The 22,556-nt window shown below is 56.9% G+C and overlaps 1 protein-coding gene across 2 annotated transcripts; it reads right to left on the reverse strand.

Moving 5' to 3' along the window:
• Nucleotides 1-507: 507 nt before the first annotated feature.
• Nucleotides 508-19,607, reverse strand: ZNF335 (zinc finger protein 335). Of its 2 annotated transcripts, none has more exons than XM_029917071.1 (28): nt 19,318-19,607; nt 18,395-18,645; nt 16,836-17,076; nt 15,697-15,774; nt 15,227-15,526; nt 15,003-15,137; nt 13,783-13,929; nt 12,008-12,260; nt 11,748-11,925; nt 10,753-10,865; nt 9,908-9,926; nt 9,661-9,777; nt 9,497-9,573; nt 9,253-9,413; nt 8,382-8,614; nt 7,459-7,552; nt 7,265-7,359; nt 4,534-4,793; nt 3,612-3,723; nt 3,151-3,525; nt 2,217-2,359; nt 1,977-2,131; nt 1,780-1,883; nt 1,612-1,689; nt 1,334-1,417; nt 1,186-1,251; nt 1,021-1,102; nt 508-934 (listed from the first exon to the last, which is right to left on the reverse strand). In XM_029917071.1, the coding sequence occupies exons 2-28, from the start codon at nt 18,593-18,595 to the stop codon at nt 807-809; spliced, it is 4,029 nt and encodes a 1,342-aa protein (XP_029772931.1). In that variant the 5' UTR covers nt 18,596-18,645; nt 19,318-19,607; the 3' UTR covers nt 508-806. The 2 variants fall into 2 exon arrangements, with proteins under 2 accessions (XP_029772931.1, XP_029772930.1); XM_029917070.1 differs by having other exon boundaries at nt 15,003-15,140.
• Nucleotides 19,608-22,556: the final 2,949 nt, after the last annotated feature.

Genomic DNA, 22,556 nt, shown 5'->3' on the forward strand with positions numbered 1-22,556 from the left:
ATCTGTAAGCCTCAGACTTCCATAGCCAGGCCTGCCCTCGTACCTCTAGGGAGCAGAGGATGGGGGAGGGGGAGGCTGTGCCCAGCTAGTGAGCTGGACTCCTGCTTGACCTGGAGCCACCCTAGTGAGTGGGCAGCCAGGGATGTTTCACAGATTAGGGTCAGTAGGAAGAGCAGCTCTGAGCCACCATGGGCTTCAGGGGATGACCTTGGAGCAGACAGGCACCTTGGCTGAGCTACCCTGAGGTCCTCTTGGCATGAAGCAGATGCTCCTCGGTGGGCCAGGGGAGGAAGAGGGTCTGACAGTGCTGGGGGGTGGGGGGTGGGGGCGGTTCTTACCCGCTCAGCCATCTGTCCTAGTATCAGGGTCTCTGCCCCATGGGTCTGCCCTGTTGTTGGGCCCCTGCATTTGCCGAGGCCAGGCAGGCCGCACTGTGGGGCTAGGCAGCTCTTGGGAGCTGTAACAGGCTCCTCCTTTCCGTTTCCCAAGTCCTTGCGGACAAAGATGGTCAGGACTGGACTCTGGTCCCTTTATTGAGACTGAGGGGCCAGTGGGTCCATCCAAACAAAAATAAATTTTTCTCCTCAAAGCCTGCCTGCAGGCTAGGGCACCCAGCATGTCCTGGCTGGGGCCTGTGGCTGTCCCCTAAAGCCAGCAGCACAGGTCTGACTCTCTCAGAGTGACAGGATGCTGGCTGCCCAGGGTCTGGAGACCCTAGATGGAACACGGAGGTGACTCCACTGGGTCCCCCCGACCCCCAGCATGGCTGGCCCCAACATCCATGGTCTGCGTTGGGCCAGTGGGACTCAGTCATCGGTCAGGGTAATGACGTCGTACTCGATGCCCTGGTGCTGCAGCTGTTGGATGTGTTCAGGCACTGCCTCTTCTGTGCCAAACAGGCCCTGGGCTTGGGCCATAGCAGCATCAGCCACCGCTGCCAGGGGAGGGGAAAGGACGGTGAGCCTGAGGCCCCAGAAGCTGGGCCTGGGTCCCCGTGGTTTTCAGGTTGCCACCCCGTACCTGTGACTGCTGAGTGAGCTGCCGCCTCTAGTTGGGCCTGTGTGACAAGCTGCTGGCCTGGGGACACAGGCACATACTGGATCTAGAGGGGAGAAGCCAATGAGACATGGCCTTGGAGGAGTACTGCCTGTGCCCCCAGCTTTACACAACCCCTAAAGGCCCTACCTGGGACTCCTGGAGGAACGGGGCCCCTTGTTCATACTGGATGTGTGTGATCTGGCCTTCCTGTACCTGGAGAGAGGAAGCCGATTTGGTGATTAAGGAGGCTGTCCGCCCTTCCCCGCACTCCCCTCCCTGCCCAGGCCTGGCCCACCTGGATGTGATGGCCCTCTGGAACCACAACATACTCCTGGGGGAGCAGGTGCTGGACTCCATCCTGGGAGATGATGTACTGTACCTGGAGAAGGGTGAAGAGGCAGGTGCTGGGGGCCCTGCCAGACCAGGAAGCCAGAGCAGGTGTCTAGGACACCCGCCATCAATGATGTCAGCTGCACAGACCCTGGAGGAGTGGCTGGGAAAGTACTTTCCCCCCTAGAGGGGGTTTAGGGTAGGGGGAGTGGGAGGGAGGGCCCTCCTGGCTGAGGTGCTCACCTGGTTATCAGAGGTCACCAGATGCTGCACTGTCTGGCCATCAGCTGTGGTGATCTCTTGGATATAGGTGGCTTCTTCCTGCCAGGACCAAGTCAGCTCTAGCCTTGCTCTGTGTGCCCCCAGCCCTGCCTGTGACTTGCCCGCAGGGTCCCCAACCCGGGCTCTCACCTGATTGCTCACGGTCTGCTCTTGGGCCACAATGATGTGTTCCTGGCCCAGTGCCTGCTGTAGCCGCTCTGGCCCCAGGACCCCATGACTGGACTGGAGTGCGGCTGGGTAGAGAGGAGAGGGTGCTTGCACGGGGTGGGGGTCCAGGGAGAGCGGAGACGCCCCAGCCCTCACCCTGCTCTCCCAGGATGGCTCACTGTGCAGCGTGGCCAGTGTCTCGTCATCACTGTTCAGGATGATGGTCTGGGTGGGGGTCCGGCTGGGGGTCCGGGCGGCAGGCGTCCCCGTCTTTCTCCCATCAGGACTGTGCAGCCGTTGGATGTGGAATTTGAGATGCCCGTTCCGGTTGAAACTGAGGGGGAGGGAAGAAAGCTCAGGGGCAGCCCCATCACATGTGCCCAGCAGCCCAGCCCCCGTCCACCTGGCCTCAGCCTCACCGCTGCCCGCAGAGGTGGCACGCAAAAGGCTTCTCGTTGGTGTGGGTCAGCATGTGTCGCCGCAGGTCCTTCTTGTTCTTGGAGGCAAAGCTGCACTGGCTGCACTGGTGGGGCCGCAAGCTCGAGTGCTGTGCCATGTGGGCCTGGAGCAGGGGCAGAGTCAGGGGCAGGTGAGGACAGGCAGCTCCCCCTAGAGACCACTGTCAGGGAATCTGTCCTCAGATGTAGAAACTGGGTGACAAGTACAAACCAGACCAGGATCTGGTGCTGCTGTGTGCCAAGAGGGAAAAGCCACAGGCCCCACCATCAGGTCACTTAGGAAGTCCTGTCCCTGCTCCAATTCAGTTTACCCCCCGTGTCACGTAGGTAGAGGGTCAGATGAGGGGACCCCTGAAGGTCTCCTCCAGCCCTGACGTTCCAGGGTTCCGGGCCCTGCTCCCCTCACTGAGCTGCTGTGAGGGTTCTGTGCATGGTGGGAGGTGAACTGGAGTCCTAGGGGGAAGGGACCCCGCCTCGTGCCCAGAACCCCCGTTGTCACCTCCGTGCCCTCTCCACCACCTTCCTCGTGCTCTGTGCCCTCCCTATTCTAGATGCCTCATATTTCCCTAAGCGTGCCTGGTGCCGCCACACCTGTGCCTTTGCCCCTACAGGCCCAGCTTGGTCGTCGCCAGCACCCAAGTCCACACGACCTGTTCCCTGGCTGTCTCTGCTCTGCCATGTGCATTCTGTTCCCGGTGGGAACACTGTGGAGCATCAGTCACACTGGCTGGTCTGCTTCCCCACCAGACTGCACTCCCTCAAGCTGAGGCCTCAGGGAGTCCTTTCTGACCCCAGAGAGGGGCTGCGGGCCCTGCTTGCGGTGTTTAGTTCAAGTTTGTTACGCAAACAAGTGGTCAAATGAGCGCTAGGGGAGGCACAAGGGGGCAGCACCTACCCGGACCTCGGGCCACTGGCGGGCACTGAAGGGGCAGTCGGGACACTTGAAGGCACTAGGCCCGGCATGGGCCCGTTTGTGACTCTCCATCTCTGCTCGGCCAGGGAAGGCCTCGGCACAGATCTTGCAGGAAAACTTCTTTGATGATGCTGTGCCTGCAGATGGTGGCGAGGGCGGCACTGCTAGGCTCAGAGCTTTGCTGGCTGCAGGGGGTGGGGAGGCAGAGCCCTGCGGGTCTCCCACCCGCTGGGTCCTGGCTGGAGGTGGGGGGTCAGGGCCATCTCTGGGCAGCCCCCCGCACTGCAGCAGGGGCCACTTGGCTCCAGGCGCCAGGGGCTCTGGATTCTGGAAGGAGATGGAGCCATCTGCAGCCAGCTGTAGAGAGATGGGGGAGCGTGAGGTCCCAGGGTGCACGGGGGCCCGACGGGATGTGGGGGAGGGGCCGACCACCCCAGCCTCACCTCAATGTGGTGCAGCTGTGTCCCATCGGCTGCCATGATGTAGTGGGTGCCAGGTTCTTTCAGGGTGTCGCTCACGACCACAGCCTGGGCTGCCTCCCCTGGGGGCTCCTCACTGTGGACACCGAGGAGGGGAGGGGTGAGGCGGGGTTCGAGGAAGGGAGGGGAAGGCCACAGGAATCCTCTTCCCCAAGAAAGGCATCGACTGAGGGGTGGTGGTGGTGAGGCAGTGAGGCCCCGGGTTCCGGCCCAGGCCTGGCCAAGGGCGGCAGCAAGAGGCCCAGCGTGGGAGGCAGTGCAGGCAGGCAGACGCCAAAACTGGGCTGCCTGCCTGCCAGCGGCCCAGGGACCCTGCCTTCCACCCCAGCCACACGCTGTGGCACTTCAGTGCTTGATTAAGGGCTTTCTTAGACTGCCCAGGAGTTCAGTGAGCATGTCATCTTTCTGTCCCCAGCTTGCTGGGTGTAGAAACAGCCAAGTGCAGCCGACAGGCCTCCAGTGCCAGCAAAGCAGCTGAGTTTGCCCGGAAGGTCAGAACTGGTATCACCCGGGAGGATCTGGGATCACCCAGAACAAAGAGCACATGGCTTTGGAACCCAAAGTTTGACTCCTCACTGTATGTCTGACTTCAGGTAAGTTATTCAACACCCTTGGCCCGTTTCCTCACTTGTACAGTGAGGGACACCTGGATCTCAGGAGAGTGGATTGGGGGAGTTCACCAATGTCCAGTGCCCGGAACAGCTAAGCAGCCAAGAAATAGTGGCTTCCGACCTCCTAAGAATACGACTCCTACAGCTAATCGCATTAAACACATTAGGATTTTTGCCTCCTGCCAACTCGGTTCGAGTGGGCAGGGACCTTCCCTGAGGCCTCCTAGCACGCCTTCTAAATGGCTGAGGGGGGCCTAGTGGGCAGCAGGTCTCACCTGTAAGGTGTGCCAGGAGCCGATGTCCCCTCCTCCATAGGGGGTGCTGTGATGACACTGTAGCCAGTCCCACCAAACGGACCGGGCGCCAGAGTGATCTGTTGCAGATCGGGGGTGCCCAGCTGGCTCTCCGCCGCCACGCTGCTCCCCGGCTCTGCCACGTGGAGGGTTACCACTTGGGGAGTGGTCCCTGCTGGGGAAGGCTGCCCGCCGGGGGATGCTAACTCTGCTCCCACATCCTCCGACTTCACCACGGCCACCTGTGACGGAAGCGGAGCGTGTCAGAAGCGGGTACGGAGGCCGGCGTGCAGGGCCTCACAGCCCACCCGAGCTCTGGCCATGTCCCGCGCCACCACCCCTCGTCTGTGCAAGCCCCGCTGCGGGATCTGCAGAGCACCCTGGCTCTCCCAGCGCTGCCCGGCACCTGGAAATAACCGTAACAAGACCGGGGAGAGCAACCCTGCCCTCCAGGCGTCAGGCAACGTCTGGAGACATTCGTTGGTGGTCACCATCGGGAGAGGGGTGGTCCTGGCACCCAGGGGTGATCTGCAGAGATGGCCCCCACCACGAAGAATTATCTGGGACAAAAGGCCAAGATTGAGAAATCCTAGTAAAGGGACAGCCAGCAAACCATTTAAGAAAGAAAAAGCTTCCTCCAAAGTCTGCTTCAAATGGGTTAAAGACCAAAAAGTAATAAATCTCTAAGTATATGAAAAGAAAATGTGGATAGTTTATGATAAATATATGATTACTATAATCATGACAGAAAAAGATGCTAAAGCCTACAGCAAAAACGAACCATAAACTACAATTAGAAAACAAAGTAATGGGGGGAGTGGTACTTAACAATTCATTTGAGAAAAGGGGGAGCCTCCCTCATCTACAAAGCGCCCCCACAAAGTGATGCTAGAAGGACCAACAAGAGACACAGGCCACAAGTCAGAGAAGAAATAAAATGGTCTATGAACATAGCTCAATCTCGTTGATGGTCACAAAATTATAAATTAAGATCACGAGGAGCACGACTCTTCATCTCAGGGTCATGAGTTCAAGCCCTATATTGAGTGTAGAGATTATTTTAAGAAAACCTTAAGAAAAAAGACCACGAAACATACTTCTACCATTTCCAAAGCTTGGGGATACCGAGTGTGGGTAAGGGTGGCGGGGAGCACGCGCTAGAGGTGGTCACATACTCTGGCATGCCTTAGGCGGCTTCATACCTTCAGGCCCACGAATTCTACTTCTAGGAGGCTTTTTTAAAACTGAGGAATGTTTTAGGACCTCCTGAAATGTGCACTGATGTGTCCTGATCAATGAAAAGCTGGAAGCAAACCCAAGCAACACAGGACTGAACACACGCACAACGCCTCTGGCGCAGCAGCGTGGGCACGTGAAACGGGGACAGAAAGAGCGAGGACCGCGTGGTGGCCGGGCCGCGCCTCACATACCGCCGAGCGAACAAGAGTGCGGTGTCGATGAGGATGAATCGGGGGACCCCAGCTTTTTTAGAAACCGTGTCCCCGTGTTAGTGTGTACATGGACGGAACTGGAGGAAAGGCTTCTTTGCCATTAACGGGGGGGGGGGGGGGGGGGCTGTTAAGGAGTTTCACTTTCTGTATAGAACATTTCCTAATGTTCATTTTGGTTTCTTTTAACACATTTTTGTAAATAGATTAAAAAAGAGTACAGCCAACAGCAATAAAACAGAACTTGTGTGGAAATGGACTCCTATACATATGGGAATCTAGAACATGGTAAAGTGCACATTTCCAACCACTGGGGAAGATTATTTGATATACTGCACTGCACTTTTGGGGTAAAAAGTAAAGTAAGTCCCCTACCTTTCTGCATACACCAAAAATAAATTGCAGGTGGAGTAAAGATTTAAGTATAAGTAAATGAAGCCCTAAGAAGAAAATACAAATGAATGTTTATATAATCTTGGGGTGAAGGAGGCCTTTCTAGGGATGATATCAAAGGTAAAAACTCTAAAAGACTGATTTAACCATCTAAAAATGCAGAACTTCTACACACCCCCAAAGGCACTAACGAAATCCTATGAAGATCTCCCGGTCTGACACCAGGCTCCCTCCTCCGCAGAGTTCTGTCGGCCTTCCAGCCCCTGGAAGCATGTCATTGCTCCAAGTTCTTGGAATTTATCATCTCAAACACACATTCTACATCTTTTAGAGAGCCCGAGAGACTGGGAACAAAGCTCTCCCCACCTCAGAGGAGCGTGGGATGTGCAGCGGGGGCAGGGGCGTATAAGGGTGACCCCAGGCGCCCACAAGGAGGCAGAAGTGAAGATGATGAGCTGGGGGCGGGGGTCTGCTGGGCATGAGGTTCAGGGATAAGACAGGCTGGCGGGAGAGCGCCTTGGGAGCCTCTGGCCTGTGGGAAGTGTTGCGGAACGAGAGGACAAGGCTGGACAAGAAGCTGGCCGGGAACTGCCGCACAGGGCGGCCCCAGAGCTAGGACACCTGACCAGCAGGGCTCCAGAAGCCGCAAGAGCTGCAGGTGACTGGAGCTGAGTTGGGGCCCCTCTGACCTCCCTGGCACAGCAGGTCCCCCTCCTCTGCCCACGGGGTTTCAGTGGACCGTCTCGCTGTTAACTGGGCACGTCCTGAGGGCAGGCGTGTCTGTCTCACCATGCCCCTCTCCTCCCAGGGTCCAGGGCAGAGCAGACACCTAAGGCAGCCGCACAGAGAGGCGGCGGCGGCGGGCAGCTCACCTGCAGGGCCGTGCCCCCCAGCTCCCGCTGGGCACTCATGTTCAGCAGCAGATCCAAGGCTGTCTGCGTGGCCATTGCTGTGGACTCCTCAGCTCCTGGGTCGGGAGAGACCTGAGCCTCAGAGCGGGCCAGCGGCCCTCTCCAGCCTCCAGCCCAGCATGTGCCGCGCCCCTGCCCAGCTCCTCAGGCCTCACCTTGCTGGTAGATGATGGTGGCACCACCGAGGGTGTCAGAACAAAGCAGCGGGGGCGTCTCGGGTGCCTGGAAAGGTGCCGCCTCAGGGGGGACCTGTGGGGGGGGCGTGACCTAGCCTGAGAGGGGGCAGCTTGAATTCGAGCAGAGGTTACCAAGCACCTCCTGTGTCAGGCACTTTACCTCTGTTGCCTTGTTTCATCTTCACACAACCACACTGCCAGGTACTTATCAGCTCAGGCCCACAGGTGAACCCCCTGAGGCTCAGAGAGATGAGGCCACTGGCTTAAGATCCCACAGCTAGTTAGTAGCAGAGCTGGGGTCTGAACACAAGACTGACTCTAGAGTCTGTGTTCTATCAGCACGTAGCAGGGGTCCATGTTCTAGGGCACAGGAGGGGTAGGCAGTGTCCTCAGCTATGACACTATACTTCTCGGCCTGACTTGCAGCTACATAAAGTATGGCCTTGTGGCTAAGCAGGAGCTCCTGGTTAAGTTCACGAGAAGACAGAGAGCTGGCAGGCTTCCTTTTTGCCCTTCACCCACCCCTTCCTGCTGCTTCTTGCCTGAGATGTGGCTAGAAGGCTGGAGCTCCTGCAGCTATCCTGGACCATGCGCCAACCACAAAGATGAAAGTCGTATGCCTAGGATGGCTGGGAAAAAACATTGAGAGAGCTTGGTCCCTGATGACTGGCCACAGAGCTGCCACACAGGCTAGCCCTAAGCTGCTGACCTTTGGCCTTCTTTTATGTGAGAGAATAAGAAGCTACTGGCACGATTAAGCTCGTATTTCCATTCTCTACTACTAGCACTGGAAAGCCACGCCCACTCTGAGCTTAGGGGCTGCCGTGTCTGTGACCTCACCTGCCCACCTGGAGAGGGGACACTGCCATCCCGGCCCCTGCCGCCTGCTGGGCTGAGCTTACCTCAGGGGGTCCTGGGGAGCTGGGGGGAGGCCCAGGGGCTGCGCTGTGCTGCTGCTTCAGCTCCTCAATCTGCTGCAGAGAGAAGAAGGGGCGCCGGCGGGACGGGGGCTCCTCTGGGTGGCGCCGCCCCCACTCCTCAAAGCTGCTGGCGTGCCGGCACCGGACGTGCAGGCGGAGGTTCTTCTTGTGCCGGGTGCTGAAGTGGCAGTACTCACAGGCGAACGGCTTGGCCCCTGGAGGAAAGGCCTCTCTGATGGACTCACTCCCTGCGCTTCATTCCCAACGACAGGCAAACACATGCTGCCTTCCTCTCTTGTGCCAAGACAGAAAGGAACCAGGCCCACTGCTGGCACTCACAGCCTCCCCGGGAGCGCCTCATGTTCATGTCAGGAGACCGCACACTTCTCTTATGTATCACCTGCCCCGGGCGGCCAGGGATGCGGCCCCCTAGCGTGTCTAATCTCCTCCAGTGTGCCCGTCAGAGGGCTGGGCACCGAGGAGGAGAGAGAACCAACTGTTTCGTCCACCTTCTTCGGGCCAAGCACATGATGCCGTTTCTCCTACTTCCTGGATGAGGCTGGGGCCTCCAGAAACCTCCTCCCCAGTGCCCGGCACAGACAGGGCTCCAGGCACAGATGGAACTCACTTTTACAACTGTTGCATGGTAGGTGCTCTGACTCCCCCTCTCATAGCTCAGAGAGGGCAAGTTAGCCCTCGGCCACGAGGAGGAGAGCTGGCTTAGGTGAGGGGAGTGGGTGACACCCCACAGGGGATTTCCTTACAACTGAGAACTGAGAGGCCGGGCTGCAGAGGGCTGCTGACTAGGGGTGTGGCAAGTTTCGGGCTCACAGGGGTTTGGGGCTGGCCTGACCTGTGTGCTTGACAGCCACGTGGGAGAGCAGGAAGTCCTCTCGGAAGGTGCGGTAGGGGCAAAAGCTGCATTTGAATGGCTTGTCGCTGACGTGGGACAGCTGGTGGTTCAGCAGTGCCTTCTTGTCCTCACAAACAAACTCACAGAACTCGCACTTGAACCTGGAGGTGGTGAGAGTGAGGGAAGCTCAGCAGTGGGGGTTGGGTGAGGTGCTCCAGCCCCAGGGGCCTCCTTGGGGATATACCTGCGGTTAGCCACAGCCTGGATATGCGTGAGCAGGTGCATCTTAAAGGTGTAGCGCTTCTTAAAGGATTTTCCACACTGTGAGGCGTAGGGTGAGTTAGAGATGGGGAGGGGACTGTCTAGGGAGAGCCCGTGCTCCTCTCCCCAGCCCTTGGCCCCACCCACCTTGTCACACATGTGGGGCTTCTCAGTGCTGTGTGTTTTCATGTGCTGTGTGAGTCTCTTCTGCATGGGGTACACACGGCCACACACAGGGCAGGGGAAGGAGCTCAGCTTCGGGGTCTGGGAAGGGACGAGAATGGACCAGATGGATAGAGAAGGGGGAGGAGAGAGAGGGAGATCTCACCTCCTGCCCCCGCCTGACAGGCAGCCCTCAAGCAAGCTCCCTTCCGGGGCCAGGCCCCAGACTCACTGGATCTGGCCTCTTCTTCCTGGGGGAGAAAGGCAGAGGGGTTAGACCACTGCTTCCCCAACCCACCACAAGCACTCTCACATGGACTGGACCGTCTCAGCCCTGAGTGTCCCCACTGCCCAGCCCAACCCTTCTCTCAGAACAGGGTTTCCCCAAGTGGAGTTTGCTGGGAAATGCTAAGAAGCATGGTGTAAATAAATTCTAGAATGGTGCCTTCTTCCTTTGTGTCACAAAATATATGTGCATTTCAAAGGCCCTGAGAAGTCCCACAGAAAACAGCTAGTGAAGCAGGTGTTCACCTGGGGTCCCTAATCTTGTTTCCCTTCTCCCTTTTTCTTAAAAAAAAGAAAACCCAAAAGCACCAGGGAGAGCAGCCTTTCCCACGAGCAGTTTGAAAGTCACTGTTCTCCAAGATGCCTGTTTCCAGCCTCTGCTCGCCTTCCAGCCCAAGCAGAGTGAACTCCTTCCCGAAGCTGTAGATCTAACTACAACTTAGTGAGCAATCTCGGGGCCCCTAAGGATTTTCCTCCTCCCACCTGTCTCATGTCTGCTCTGTCAGGCTCTGAGAGTTGGGAGTCTTCAAGATCTTTAGATCGTTCTCTGAGCTCCTTAACTCCCCTCAACAATGACTGTCCCCATCCCAGAAAGCTCAGAGCAGGGAAGAGATGCAACAAGAACCTATCAGGCCCTGCGACTGCTTGGAGCCAAGGGAGCTGGGATGAACGGCCTTATCTCTCAGATGTCTGCAATGTGCTGTGAACGGTGTGGCCCAGAGCAGGTGCTCATAAAGGGGGACGTGGTTACGCTGGGCCCTGCCCCTGCCCACCCCACCCACGCGCACTGACCGGTCTCGGCTGTGCACAGCTGCGTGCCGGGCCACATCCTTCCGGTAGACGCTGGCATAGCTGCATTCGCCACACTTGTAGGGCTTACTGCCCACGTGATTGAACATGTGCTCCTAGGACAGAGGCAGACGGCCAGTGGGCTGGGGCTCGCCTCCCCCTCGCCCCCAAGCCGTGCCCACAGCCTCAGCACTGCCATGGGAGCCACTCCCAGAACGAGTGCAGGAGGGGCTGCAGCCAGTAAGGGCTGGGGACTCCCCTCAATGAGGGCACCTCCTCTGCACCCGGCCCTATGCTGGCTCATCATCTGACAGAGGCAGCAACTGAGGCTCACAGGGAAGGGATGTGCTGGGGCCCCAGAGTGACCTTGTGAACGGTGGCGCTGGGAGCCAAACCCAGGCGGCACGGCCCCACTGCGCTCTGCACAGCCTGGCCCCGGCAGGCGTCACGGGTCCCGTCCGAGGGAGGAAGTGCCGCATGCAGAAAGCACAGGGGCTTCGGGGGGGCCCCACCCCCCACAATGGCTGATGCTCTGCCTCACTTTGGCCAAGCCACACCAGTTTTCCAGGTCAGTAAAACAGGACTCTTGGTACCTGCCGCCTCTTCAGGCTGCACTAGTGTGCCAGCCCCAGGTACCGGATACAGAATGGCTTAGGGTCACTGGCACTTATGGGTAAATGATAAAAAGGAGCCCCTTTCTTGAGACACCTTACTGCCATCTAGTGGGAAACTTTCCAACAGACAGAATTAGATAAAGCCAGTTTGCCTGCCGTGTACCAACCAGCGTGTGTGGCAAACAAACAGGTCTGTGCGGCATGACACCCCTCAGATGTGACACCGCTGAGCAGCGTGCAGCCTGCAAAAGGACCCGCACTGCCGCCCCAGCTGCTTCAGCACCGCAGCGGCCCAGGCGTGTGCCTGCAAACCCGCTGAATCCACTCCCTCCTGGACTGGCTAGCCTCCACCCTGGCCCCTGCCTCCCCTCCCCTGCTGAGCACCTTGAGCGAGGACCAGCGGCGGGAGCGGTAGCTGCACTGCAGGCACCTGAAGCGCTGGGGGTCCCCGGCCTCGTGGGAGTTGACATGGAAACGCAGGTCCTCGTGGGACAGAAAGCGGGAGCCGCAGATGCGGCACAGGAAGGGCCTCAGCAGCGGTTTGGGGGACTTGTAATAATACCTGGCAGGAGGGCGGTGGGAAGAGGTGTGGTGGGCTGGGGCCGCCAGGCTGTCCACCTCCAACTCACCTCTGCTCCACGTACTTGCGGTATTTCTTGCCAAGGAAGTGCCTGGAGGGTCGGCCCCTGCGGCGGGGTGGGGCATCGGGCTCGTCCTGGCAGGAGGGGGCTGCGTTCTCTGCATCCGACTGGCTCACGCCGGGCTCCCCGGGGCCCCTGTCAGCCTTGCCCAGGGCAACCAGGCATCCGGGGCCAGAGGAGCTGGGTGCCTCGGGGTCCTGAGGCTCTGGAGGGCTCTGGCCGCTCTGGGAACTCACCGGAGGCTCTCCTTCCACACCTGTCACGGACACGGTGGCAAGTCAGCCACGGACACACCAGGACAGATGTGGACTGGTGTGCCAGGGGCCAGCCAAAACACTTCCCTCAAACACTGCCACCGACCACTGATGGGCACGTTGGGCCAGGGACACACGCAGGCAGCAGGCAGTGTGGACACAGGCCCCTCCTGCAACTGACATGCTGCTAGCGCAGCACAACTGAAACAGGACAGTCTGCAGTGGCGGCGGCAAGAGAGCCAGCGACCTCCCCGTCAAGAGACCTGTGCACTGGCTCGGCTCTGACACCGGCCTACAGTGCCTGAGAGGCAAAGGCACTGCCCTCTCTGAGTCCCATTTTCCCATCCGAGAGATGGAAATAAGTGCTGCTCTAGTGACCTCAGGGAACATTCTAGGGGCTGGGAATAACAGCCGAACCTTAACATTGGCCTGCCCTTGGGGGGCTGGGTCTCCAGAGGGCAGGTGGGCGGAAGGGAGAAGCCGGAGCATCACTCCTAACCTTTTGAAGTCTGAACAATAGGAATGTGCTACCTATTCAAAACCATCAACTGTATCCCGATGCAATATTTTCAAAACTACAAGTGACACAGACAATGCTGGTAACATCTTGCTTCTTGATTAGGGTGCATTCACCTTGCAAAAATTCCCTAAGGCCTGCGCCTAGGTCGTGTGTGCCTTCCCGTACAGTTCTTAATAAAAAGCTGTTTTTAAAAGGACACTAAAAATGTGGAACGATCTCCCGTGGACTGCACGTACAAAACCAGTTATCGTGTGTTTCTGTGTGTGTATATTTACCCCTTAACGCGCCCCGAAAGCCAGGTGCTGTCACCTCTACTCCTAACAAGGGCACAAGGGATTCGAGAGGCCAAGTAACACGCCCTAAGTCACACGCTCTAAGCGGCGGAGCCATTCACAGCCGGGATCGTGCTTTCTAGTCCCCGGCTTGTGACGCTCCGGCCAGTGCTCCTCGGACACGGTTGCAGACCTCAGAATTGTTCTCGTTTCCGTGACCACACTCACACCTCCCGTTCTTAGTTCAGTTCTAAAGATTCAAACTTCTCCCGTGTTCCAACACCTCACCACCGAGAGGCCCTGTCCCAAAGCGGAGATCTTGCTTACGTCAGGGCTTCTCAAGCTTGGTCCCCTTTTTTTTTTTTTATTGCTTTTTATTTTATTTTTGAGAGACAGAGAGAGACAGCTGGAGCAGGGGAGGGTCAGAGAGAGAGGGAGACACAGAATCCCAAACAGGCTCCAGGCTCTGAGCTAGCTGTCAGCACAGAGCCCGACGCGGGGCTCGAACCCACGAACCGTGAGATCTGACCTGAGCCGAAGCCGGATGCTTAACCGACTGAGCCACCCAGGCGCCCAAGCTTGGTCCCTTTAAGAGGCAGCCTGCAGGTGGCCCTGGTTTGCCACCTGCCGCCCTGCATGGCACACTCAGTCCCCACGGCCCCACAGAAGTGAGCAGGGGAGGAGGCCATCCCTCTGTGCCCCTCACCACGGCCCCACCCGACTAACTCTCACCTTCTGGGAGGTCCGCGGTCTCCAGGCAAGGCAGCTTCCGGGGCCGGCCAGGTCTCCTGCGGGGTCTTGGTGTACTGGGAGCAGGGCGCTGGGGCCGGAGCTGCCGGCCCCGGGGCTCATCCTCGGCCGGATTGTAGTCACTGTCCTCTGTGGGGACCACAAGAGAAGGTGGGGATCAGTGCTGGCCCTGCCCTTTCAGCCCTGGGCCCTGGCCCCGCTTCTCTGGGAGGAGGCCCACTTCCCATCCCTGCTACTCCTCCTTCGAGCCTATCAACAGCGGTGCCTCCTCTGAGGAGCCCTCCTGGCCTCCCCCTGGCTGACTATGAGCCCCTCTCTCCAAGCCCCTGCCATCCTTTCTCTGTGCCTTTCCTGACTCCTATCACTAACTCAGGCAGCACCACATGGGAATTAGAAAAAGGTGCCCCTTCCTTAGGACCCTTTATGGTCATCATTAGAAGACAGCTGGAATAAACACTGACGTCTACACACTCTGAGGACCGTGCTATCCCAGTGCAGGAACCACTGGCCACACACAACTACCGAACACGTGTGCCTGGCCTACAGTAACGTGTGATTTTCTTTTTTGCACTAACACATAATTAAGTATAAAATACACACTGACTTTCAAAAGACTAGCATAAAAAGAGAAAGTAAAATAAGCCATTGATAATTCTGTTTGAGCTTAATTTTATCTTTTTCTTTTACCTTTTTACTTATTTATTTTTTAATATTTTCAAAATTTATTTTTCAAAGAGAGTGAGTGAGCAGGGGAGGGGCAGAGAGAGAGGCAGGGAGACACAGAATCTGAAGCAGGCTCCAGGCTAAGCTGTCCGCACAGACCCTGACGCGGGGCTTGAACTCATGATCTGCAAGATCACGACCTGAGCCAAAGTCGTACGGTCAACCAACTAAGCCATCCAGGCGCCCCTCTTTTAACTTTTTAAAATGTAGCTACAAAAAAAGAAGTTCATGTGCAGTTTCTTCTATTTCTGTTGGACAAATGTGAATGTGGCCCTCTTAGAGATGGTGATCTTTTTTAGTGCACAGCCTGCACAACTGCATGCAGAGGTCCTGACCCCAGAGCTCCGACTCCTCTGTCTTATACTGGAGGCACACGCGTGTACCAGTTCCTCCTTCCCAGCCCTCCAGGTGGGCCAGAGGGAATTTGGTATTTGTAGATAGGGATGGGGATGGCACTTCTGGGAGCTAAGGTGGCCTACCCTCCAGGTCGTCAATGGCACCAGCGTCGACAATGTCATCGTCATCTTCCTCCTCTGGCCCCTCTTCGTCCGGGGTCTTGGCAGAAGTGCCCCACTTCCTCACCAGACGCCCCTTCTTACCAGCAGCGGCCGCCGCTGCTATGAGGAGAAGAGAAGGCGGCCATGTCTGGCTGGCGCCGCGCCCTCCCGTAAAGTCCCAGCCAGGCAGGTCACCGTCAACACACCTGGTCGGAAGTGGCGCTCCCGCATGTGGCGCAGCAGCGTGGCCTTGGTGCTGCTCCGGTACTGGCACATCTTGCACTTGAACTGCTGTACCACCACCACTTCCATCATGGCCTCCAGGCTCTGCAGGTCTGGCTCCTCCGTGCCGGAGCTGGGGGGCGGCTGTGCCTCAGAGCTGGGCCGGCCCCGTGCCTCCTCAGGGGGCTCCAGGCATGTGGACGTGGGGCCGTCAGCCAAGGCCTCGATGGCTGCCAGGCTGTGGGCCAAGGTGGAACTGGACATCGGCGAAGCCATGGGGGCACCTGTGGGTGGACGAGGGGGTGGGAGGGAAGGGAGGGGACGGTTGGCCATGAGCAACAGCTGCCCCTACCGGGCAGGACCAGGGATCACATAGTGAGTTTGTGGCAGGGCCCCCCTCTCCAACTCCCTCGCCCAGTGCAGGGCTCCCTGGGGCTGCCGCCTGGGGTCTCACCGTCGTCTGGGCCCTGCAGGATCAGGTACCGTGCAGTCTCGGTCCCGCCATCCTCCGCACTGGTTACCGTGATGCAGCCTGGGCCGAGATGGGGGGAGGGGATTCCCAGTTGACAATGATAATTGTCACTGCCCCCATTCATTCTGGCTCACCCGTGCAACTATGAATCAGCTGCACTGCCGCCGTGAGCCCTCCTCTGTGCCCTGCCCCTGTCTGCACGCCCCTTCCCGCCCCTGCCCTAGAACAGGGCTTTCGGGAGGTCCAGTGTGTGTGACACACTGGCCTCGTAGCTGGCCTACACTCATGTGGATGCCTCGGCTGCCCCCCTGCCCCACCTTTGACCACTAAACCTGGGGAGTCTCCCTTCCCATCTCCAAACTTCTCCAAGGTCAGGGGCTAGCCCCTGCATCACTTTATCAAGGCTGACTTTCCACACCACCCCAGGACTATTTGAAGCCTGTGGCCTTTTTACCAGTAACAAGAGAAGGTACAGTGCGGCAAATCCGGAGTACAGAATCTGGGGGGCGCCTGGCTGACTCAGTCGCTTGAGCATCTGACTTTGGCTCAGGTCATGATCTCATGGTTGGTGAGTTTGAGCCCTGGGTCAGGCTCTGTGCTGACAGCTCAGAGCCTGGAGCCTGCTTCGGATTCTGTGTCTCTCTCTCTCTGCCCCTCCCCCACTAGCCTTCTGTCTCTCAAAAAACTAATAATAAACATTAAAAAAAAAAGGAGTGAAGAATCCGAGTCAGACTGTCTGAGCCCATGGCGCAACACCTGCTAGTCGCAGTGGGTCCTCTGTGCCGCAGACTCCTCCTCTCGACTACGAGGATGATAACAGCACCGACCTTTGGGGTCACTGGGAGGATTAATGAGCTACCATATGTAAAGTGCTCAGAACGAACTCCAGTACAAAGTTAGGTATTATTATTTCTATATCTATTGAGTGTTTATCACAAGACAGGCACAACACTGAGCTGTCCTATTAAATCCTCACCTCGTTTACTACTACGAGACAGAGGCCACCGTTCCCCTGTCACACAGAGTGGCAGGGTTATTTGCCTAAGTTGGCATGGCCGGTCCTACTGGACCCCGCGGGGGGACCCCTGTGGGCCTGCCCTTGCTGCCTCTTCCTGACTCACTTGGGATGAGGTCTGGCCCGATGGTGGACTCGATGATCTTGTCAATGGCTGAGCCCAGGTCCGAGGATGAAGCCGTGCAGTCAGACACCAGCATGTTGGGGTCTGGGAGTGCGCTGGAGTGTACCAGGGCTGGGGGGGCCCCTGCCACCCCCTCCTCTGGCCCACGGGACACCGAAGATGAATCAGGCAGGTAGCTGTGGGGTAGGGGGTCTGTGCTCGAGCTGCCCTCAGACACATCCTCCTGGGTGACAGGGAACAGGAGAGAGGGATTTTAGGAGCCACGGAGGGGGCAGGGCCGGTTCCCACCACTAGAGCTCCGTGGCCGTGGTGAGTGGAGGCAGCCACACCGTCAGCCCCATAAAGGACCAGTAGATGCCCTCTAGTCACAGAGCCACCCAAGAACAAGTCCCAGGGTCTCCGGCTCTGGTCAGGCAAGAGGCGCCATAATTCCCACATGCACACAACAGCCAGCCTAGAATGATTTTCACTGGGCTGTTGAATGAGCTATTTCCTCTGAAATGCTTCCCAGCATTGCCCCACAGCAAATTCCTGGCCAGCCTTCTCGCCACTGTTTACCTGGTACCTCTTCTAGGAAGCTAACCCTAACCCCCAAGGCCAAAGTAGGACCCCTCTGTCCTCGGTGCTGTAGTTGTCTTTGTCCCCCCACCCCACCCCACCCCACCCCTGCACCATTATGGTTCACTCTGTACTCTGTTGTGTCAGATCTCCTAGGTCGGACGGTACTTTCCATTAAGGCCGGGCCACATCTATCTTGTGCCAGGCTGTATCCCCAGGGCCCAGCACAAGCTAGGCACATGGGAGACCCATCTCTGCTGCATTAATGAAATCCTGGACCCCAAAATGGGGTCCAGCGTGGTGCAGCTCTATAATGTGATGTCTTGGAAATCATTACCTTGCAGATAATAATAACGGTAATGGCTAATACTGAGTGCTTACTACATGCTGAGCACTGTTTCCATTGTTTTACATATGCTAATTCATTCAATCCTCACAAAAGCATATGTATTTATCATTCCCACTCTACAGATGAAAAAACAGAGCTAGAAGTGGGGTAGCATGTCCAAGAACACAGAGCCAGGAATGGCAGAGCCCGAAGGAAATAGTTTTGCAAAGCAAATGTAAAGAGCATTCTCTGAGGCAGCCATTCCTGCTCCATTTTACAGACAGAAAAATGAGGCTCAAAGAGGTCTCCCGGTGAATCACAGGTAGAGGTAAGATTTGAACCTGGACACCTGCGTCTCAAAGAGGGAAGACAGTGGGTAGTGGAGTGGGTAAGGCCACAGCTTAGATTTAAACCCTGGCTCTGTTGGCTTGCTCTCTGTGTCCCGATTTCCTTCCCCGGACAAGAGTGATACGCCATACAAGGTATGAGGTTTAACTGAGAAAATCCGTGTCAGGGGCTCGGCATGGTGCCTGACACACAATAAACCAGAACCAAGTATTAGTTCTGAGCCAGCCTTTCTGGCTGCTGCCCTTGGCTGCCAGGCATGCCGCCTGCGGTCCCCGCCTCCACCCACGCCGGCAAGCACGGTCCATACCAGAGAGCTGGTGCCGCGGTCGGAGCTCTGCCCCACACCAGAGTCGTCGGCCTCAGCCGACCCCGGGGCGGCCGCGGCGTCGCTGCTGTCGGCCGACACGGCTTCAGAGGTGCCCACGCCCAAGCCGCTCTCAGAGGGCTCCTCGGGCCGGCCAGGCCCAGGGGCCGCGTCGCTACTGCTCTCCACCTCGTTCTCCTCCATCGGCTCGGGGGGCCGCCTGACAGGGAGGCGCAGGGTCTGGATCCTTCACTCTGCCAGAAGACGTGATGCGGGCTGGAACAGGTGGGCCTTCTCCCCGGCCCAGGCAACCACGGCCCACCCAACTGCACCCGTGCGCCCATTTCGCAGGTACAAAGACTGAGCCTCCGACGGGGAGAGGCTTTCTCGTGTAGAGACAGAAGCTTTGAGAAAACAGGACCAAGAAGCCTGGCCTCCCAGTCTAGAGTCCTTCCCCAGCCCCAGGAGGGTGGTCAGTGGCCGGTAATCTAGACCCTCCCCGTTTCCCCTCCATGATGCCCGCAGCGTGGTTCGCTCTAAGAGCCCTAGCGGGGCTCAGTGGTTCAGCCCTTCGGCCCCCCGAGTCCCCCCGGGTGCAGGGTCGGTGGTACAGCCCGCAGGCCCCCTGGGTCAGTGGCTCGCTCCCCCCTCCCCTGGTTCCCATGCGGAGGGGGCTGACAGCGACGGTCCCGGGGCCTGGCGACTCGGGGCTGTCCCCGGCGCTGCCTGCGCTCCAGGCCCGACGCCATCTTGTGGCGGCGCCGGGTTTCCGCTCAGGCAAGTGCGAGAGCGACTAAAGGGCCTGGGACCCCGGGGCCCTGTTCGGACAGCCCCGCCGGCCCGGGAGCTCGCCGCCGGCTATCCCCGCAGTCTGGCCCCACTTCGTGGCAGGGTGCAGTGGGGCGACCTGACTACCAGACGCTCACCTGACGCTTTCGTAGCCGCGATCCTTTCCGACTCCGGCATCGACGAGGTCGCCATCCTCTTTCCCCCGCTGCGGAGGAACCCATCGGCCCACCGTAGCCGGAACTACTTCCTACGCCGATCCAGAGAAAGATCGCTTTTCGGTGTGTCGGAAGGTCGCCCTGAGGCCTCAGAACCATAGTCCAGTCCTGAGAGAGTTAGGGATTTTTATATCACCAAGTATGGGTGACGGAGTCCTCTATGGCTGGGAACTACTTTCTCGGCTGGCGGAGGGTTACACGGGCGTGAATATCCGACGTCACTGCTGGGTCCCTTCCCTGAGCCGCAGGGTTGGGCGCGGCGAAGGCTGCCCCGCCGTCCGGGGGCGTGGCTCTCAGTGGCCTGGCCACGCCCCTCCCGGAGCCACTCCTGGGAGTGTATGGCTACCGGGAGGTTTTGATTTGGCGGGAGAGAAGACATCATTAGTCATTTATCCTGGCTCGTGACCGATGACCTAACGCTCTTATCGAGCTTAATCGAATCCTTCCCGATTGGATTTGATGTGTTCTGGGAGGAAGGGAGCATATAATCCTTGTCCAGATAGGGAAATTGTATGGGTCGGGGGATTGGAAGTGGCTGGTCCAAAATCACAACTAGGCACTCGGGAGGCAATCCCGGGTGGCTGCGTTCTGGGAAATGGAGGGAATCAGTGCGCGACCCTTAGTGAGCTTTGTATACGTATTTGTTGCATTACTAGAGCTGGCGATCAAGACCTCCTCCACAACCTCAGTGTAGACCTGTGTAGATGTATTTAAAGGTCTACAGCCCCCTCCCCAGATGCTGCAAATGCCACCTGTGACTACGTTCTGTTTAAGCCTGTTTAGCGTTTTGTGAGGGAGCCTGGTGCTCTTGTTTGGCCCTAATTCTGCGTTGTGTGAGTTATTTTACTCAATTGAAAAACACAAATGGGGTAGGAGAGGAAGACTCTCAAAAAACTCCTGTTTAAGCAAAAAACTCTTTAAAAAGGCAAAAGGTGCTTTGAGTTGTTAGAGTTTGTGTGTACTTCAGTATGAGGGGGGTTTCCCTGGTCCTTTACTAGGAGCAGGCTTTGGGAGGGGGAATAGAGCATGAGGCCTCTGGATGGGCTAGGCCCCCTGGTCACCCCCTCCTCCCCATGCAGCAGGCCCAGGCCCCCAGAGCAGCCCTTTGGGAAAGCTGGGTCAACAATGAATGATGGCAAATTGGTTTTGCGCTCCCTGGGCAGGTTTCCAGGGAGGACCTGATTTCTCAGCTCTGCGGAGCCAGCCCCAAGCCCCACCACTTGCCAGTAGGCTATATCGTGCCGCTGACCAAGTCACCTCTCCCAAGGATGTTGGGGGTACTCGGGGCTAGTCCCCCAGCGCCCATTCCATCCCCGGCCCAACTAAGGCTCATCCTAACCTTGGCCTTTGCCACCAAATCACAAGATTGCAGAATGTCCTGGTGTAAAGGTAACAACCTCATCATGGAACAGAAGAGCCCAAGGCCCAGAGAGAAGAAAGCTCATGGCCCAAGGTCCTGCCTTCTTGGAAACAACATATCAGAGTCCTTTCGTTACAAAGAGAAGCAAGCCAACGCTGGTTTTCCAGCTGCCAACCCAGGGCCCCTTCTGACCAAACATGCAGTTTGTAGTTGTGGCCTCAGCTCTGATGGGGAGATTTCCTAGAAGCAGTGAAGTGGGTCTGAAGGACAGAGCAGACCACTGAGAAAAAATGCCGAGAGGAACCGAGGGAAAGAGGAGGGAAACCCTTTGAAAGAGCACATACCACGTGCCAGGCCGCGCATGCGCTTTGCTGCATCATGGTGCCTTAAGGAAGCAGGGGTTGTTGCCGTCTTACATTGTAGAGAAGAGGAAGCTGAGGTTCGGGGAGGGAAGGTGACTTGTCCAAGGTCACACCACCAGGAGGGTGGGATATAGACGCAGGTCTGTCTGATTTCAAAGCCCCAAGCAACTGAGGTACCAAGTGCTGTAGGCTTAGTAATCGCAACACTTAAACTACTCTGCCAGTCACTGTTCAAAGCACTTTACCTACATTAATTTATTTAATCCTCACAACCACCCTGTGAGGTATTTACCATTATTATCTCCATTTTAGGTATGAGGAAACAGGCACAGAGCAGTAAAGGAATCTAAGTAGGGGGTAGAGCTGTGATTGAAAACCAGGCAATGTGGCTCCAGACCTCCTACCTTTAGATTGTTGTACCGTTGCTCATGTAGTAATAATAGTAGTAATAGGTGATACTCTTAAGTGTTCTTTCCTGAGCTAGGCAGGGTTGTTACTATTTTCCCATTTTACAGATGAGGAAACTAAAGCCCGGAGAAAGAAAGTGACTTGCTCAAGATCACACAGTGTGTTTCTAATGGAGAGGGCTATGGTCCTCGGCCAGCGCTCCTGCAGCAGATAATCATACTAGTAAATGTTTACTGAGCACTTGCCAAGTGCCATGTGCTCCATTAGGTGCTCCATATGCATTTTTAATTTTTTATTTAAAATAAAATTGATTTGGGGCGCCTGGGTGGCTCAGTCGGTTAAGCCTCCGACTTCAGCTCAGGTCAGATCTCACGTTCGTGGGTTCAAGCCCCGCATCAGGCTCTGTGCTGACAGCTAGCTCAGAGCTTGGAGCCTGCTTCCTGTTCTGTGTCTCCTCCTCTCTCTGCCCCTCCCCCTCTCATGCTCTGTCTCTCTCTGTATAAAAAATAAATAAAAAATTATTAAAAAAATAAAAATAAAATAAAATAAAATTGATTTAATGTTTATTTATTTTTGAGAGAGAGAGACAGAGTGTGAACGGGAGAGGAGCAGAGAGAGAGACACACACACAGAATCTGAATCAGGCTCCAGGTTTTGAGTTGTCAGCACAGAGCCCGATGCAGGGCTCAAACTCAGACCTCAAGATCATGACCTGAGCCAAAGTCAGATGTTCAACCGACTGAGCCACCCAGGTGCCCCATAAAAAGAAAAAATTTTTTAAAGTTTATTTATTTTGAGAGATATGGCAGAGGAGGGGCAGAAAGAGAGAGAGAGAGAGTGAATCCCAGGCAGGCTCTGTGCTGTCATGAACTATGAGATCATGACCTGAGCCAAAGCCAAGAGTCGGATCCTTAACTGAGTCATCCAGGCACCCCAACATTTTAAAAGTTTATTTATTTTGAGAGAGAGTTGGGGGAGGGGCATAGGGTGAGAGGGAGAGAGAGAATCCCAAGCAGGCTCCTCGCTGTTAG

This window comes from Suricata suricatta, chromosome 12, assembly GCF_006229205.1.
Source record: "Suricata suricatta isolate VVHF042 chromosome 12, meerkat_22Aug2017_6uvM2_HiC, whole genome shotgun sequence".
NCBI lineage: Eukaryota > Metazoa > Chordata > Mammalia > Carnivora > Herpestidae > Suricata > Suricata suricatta.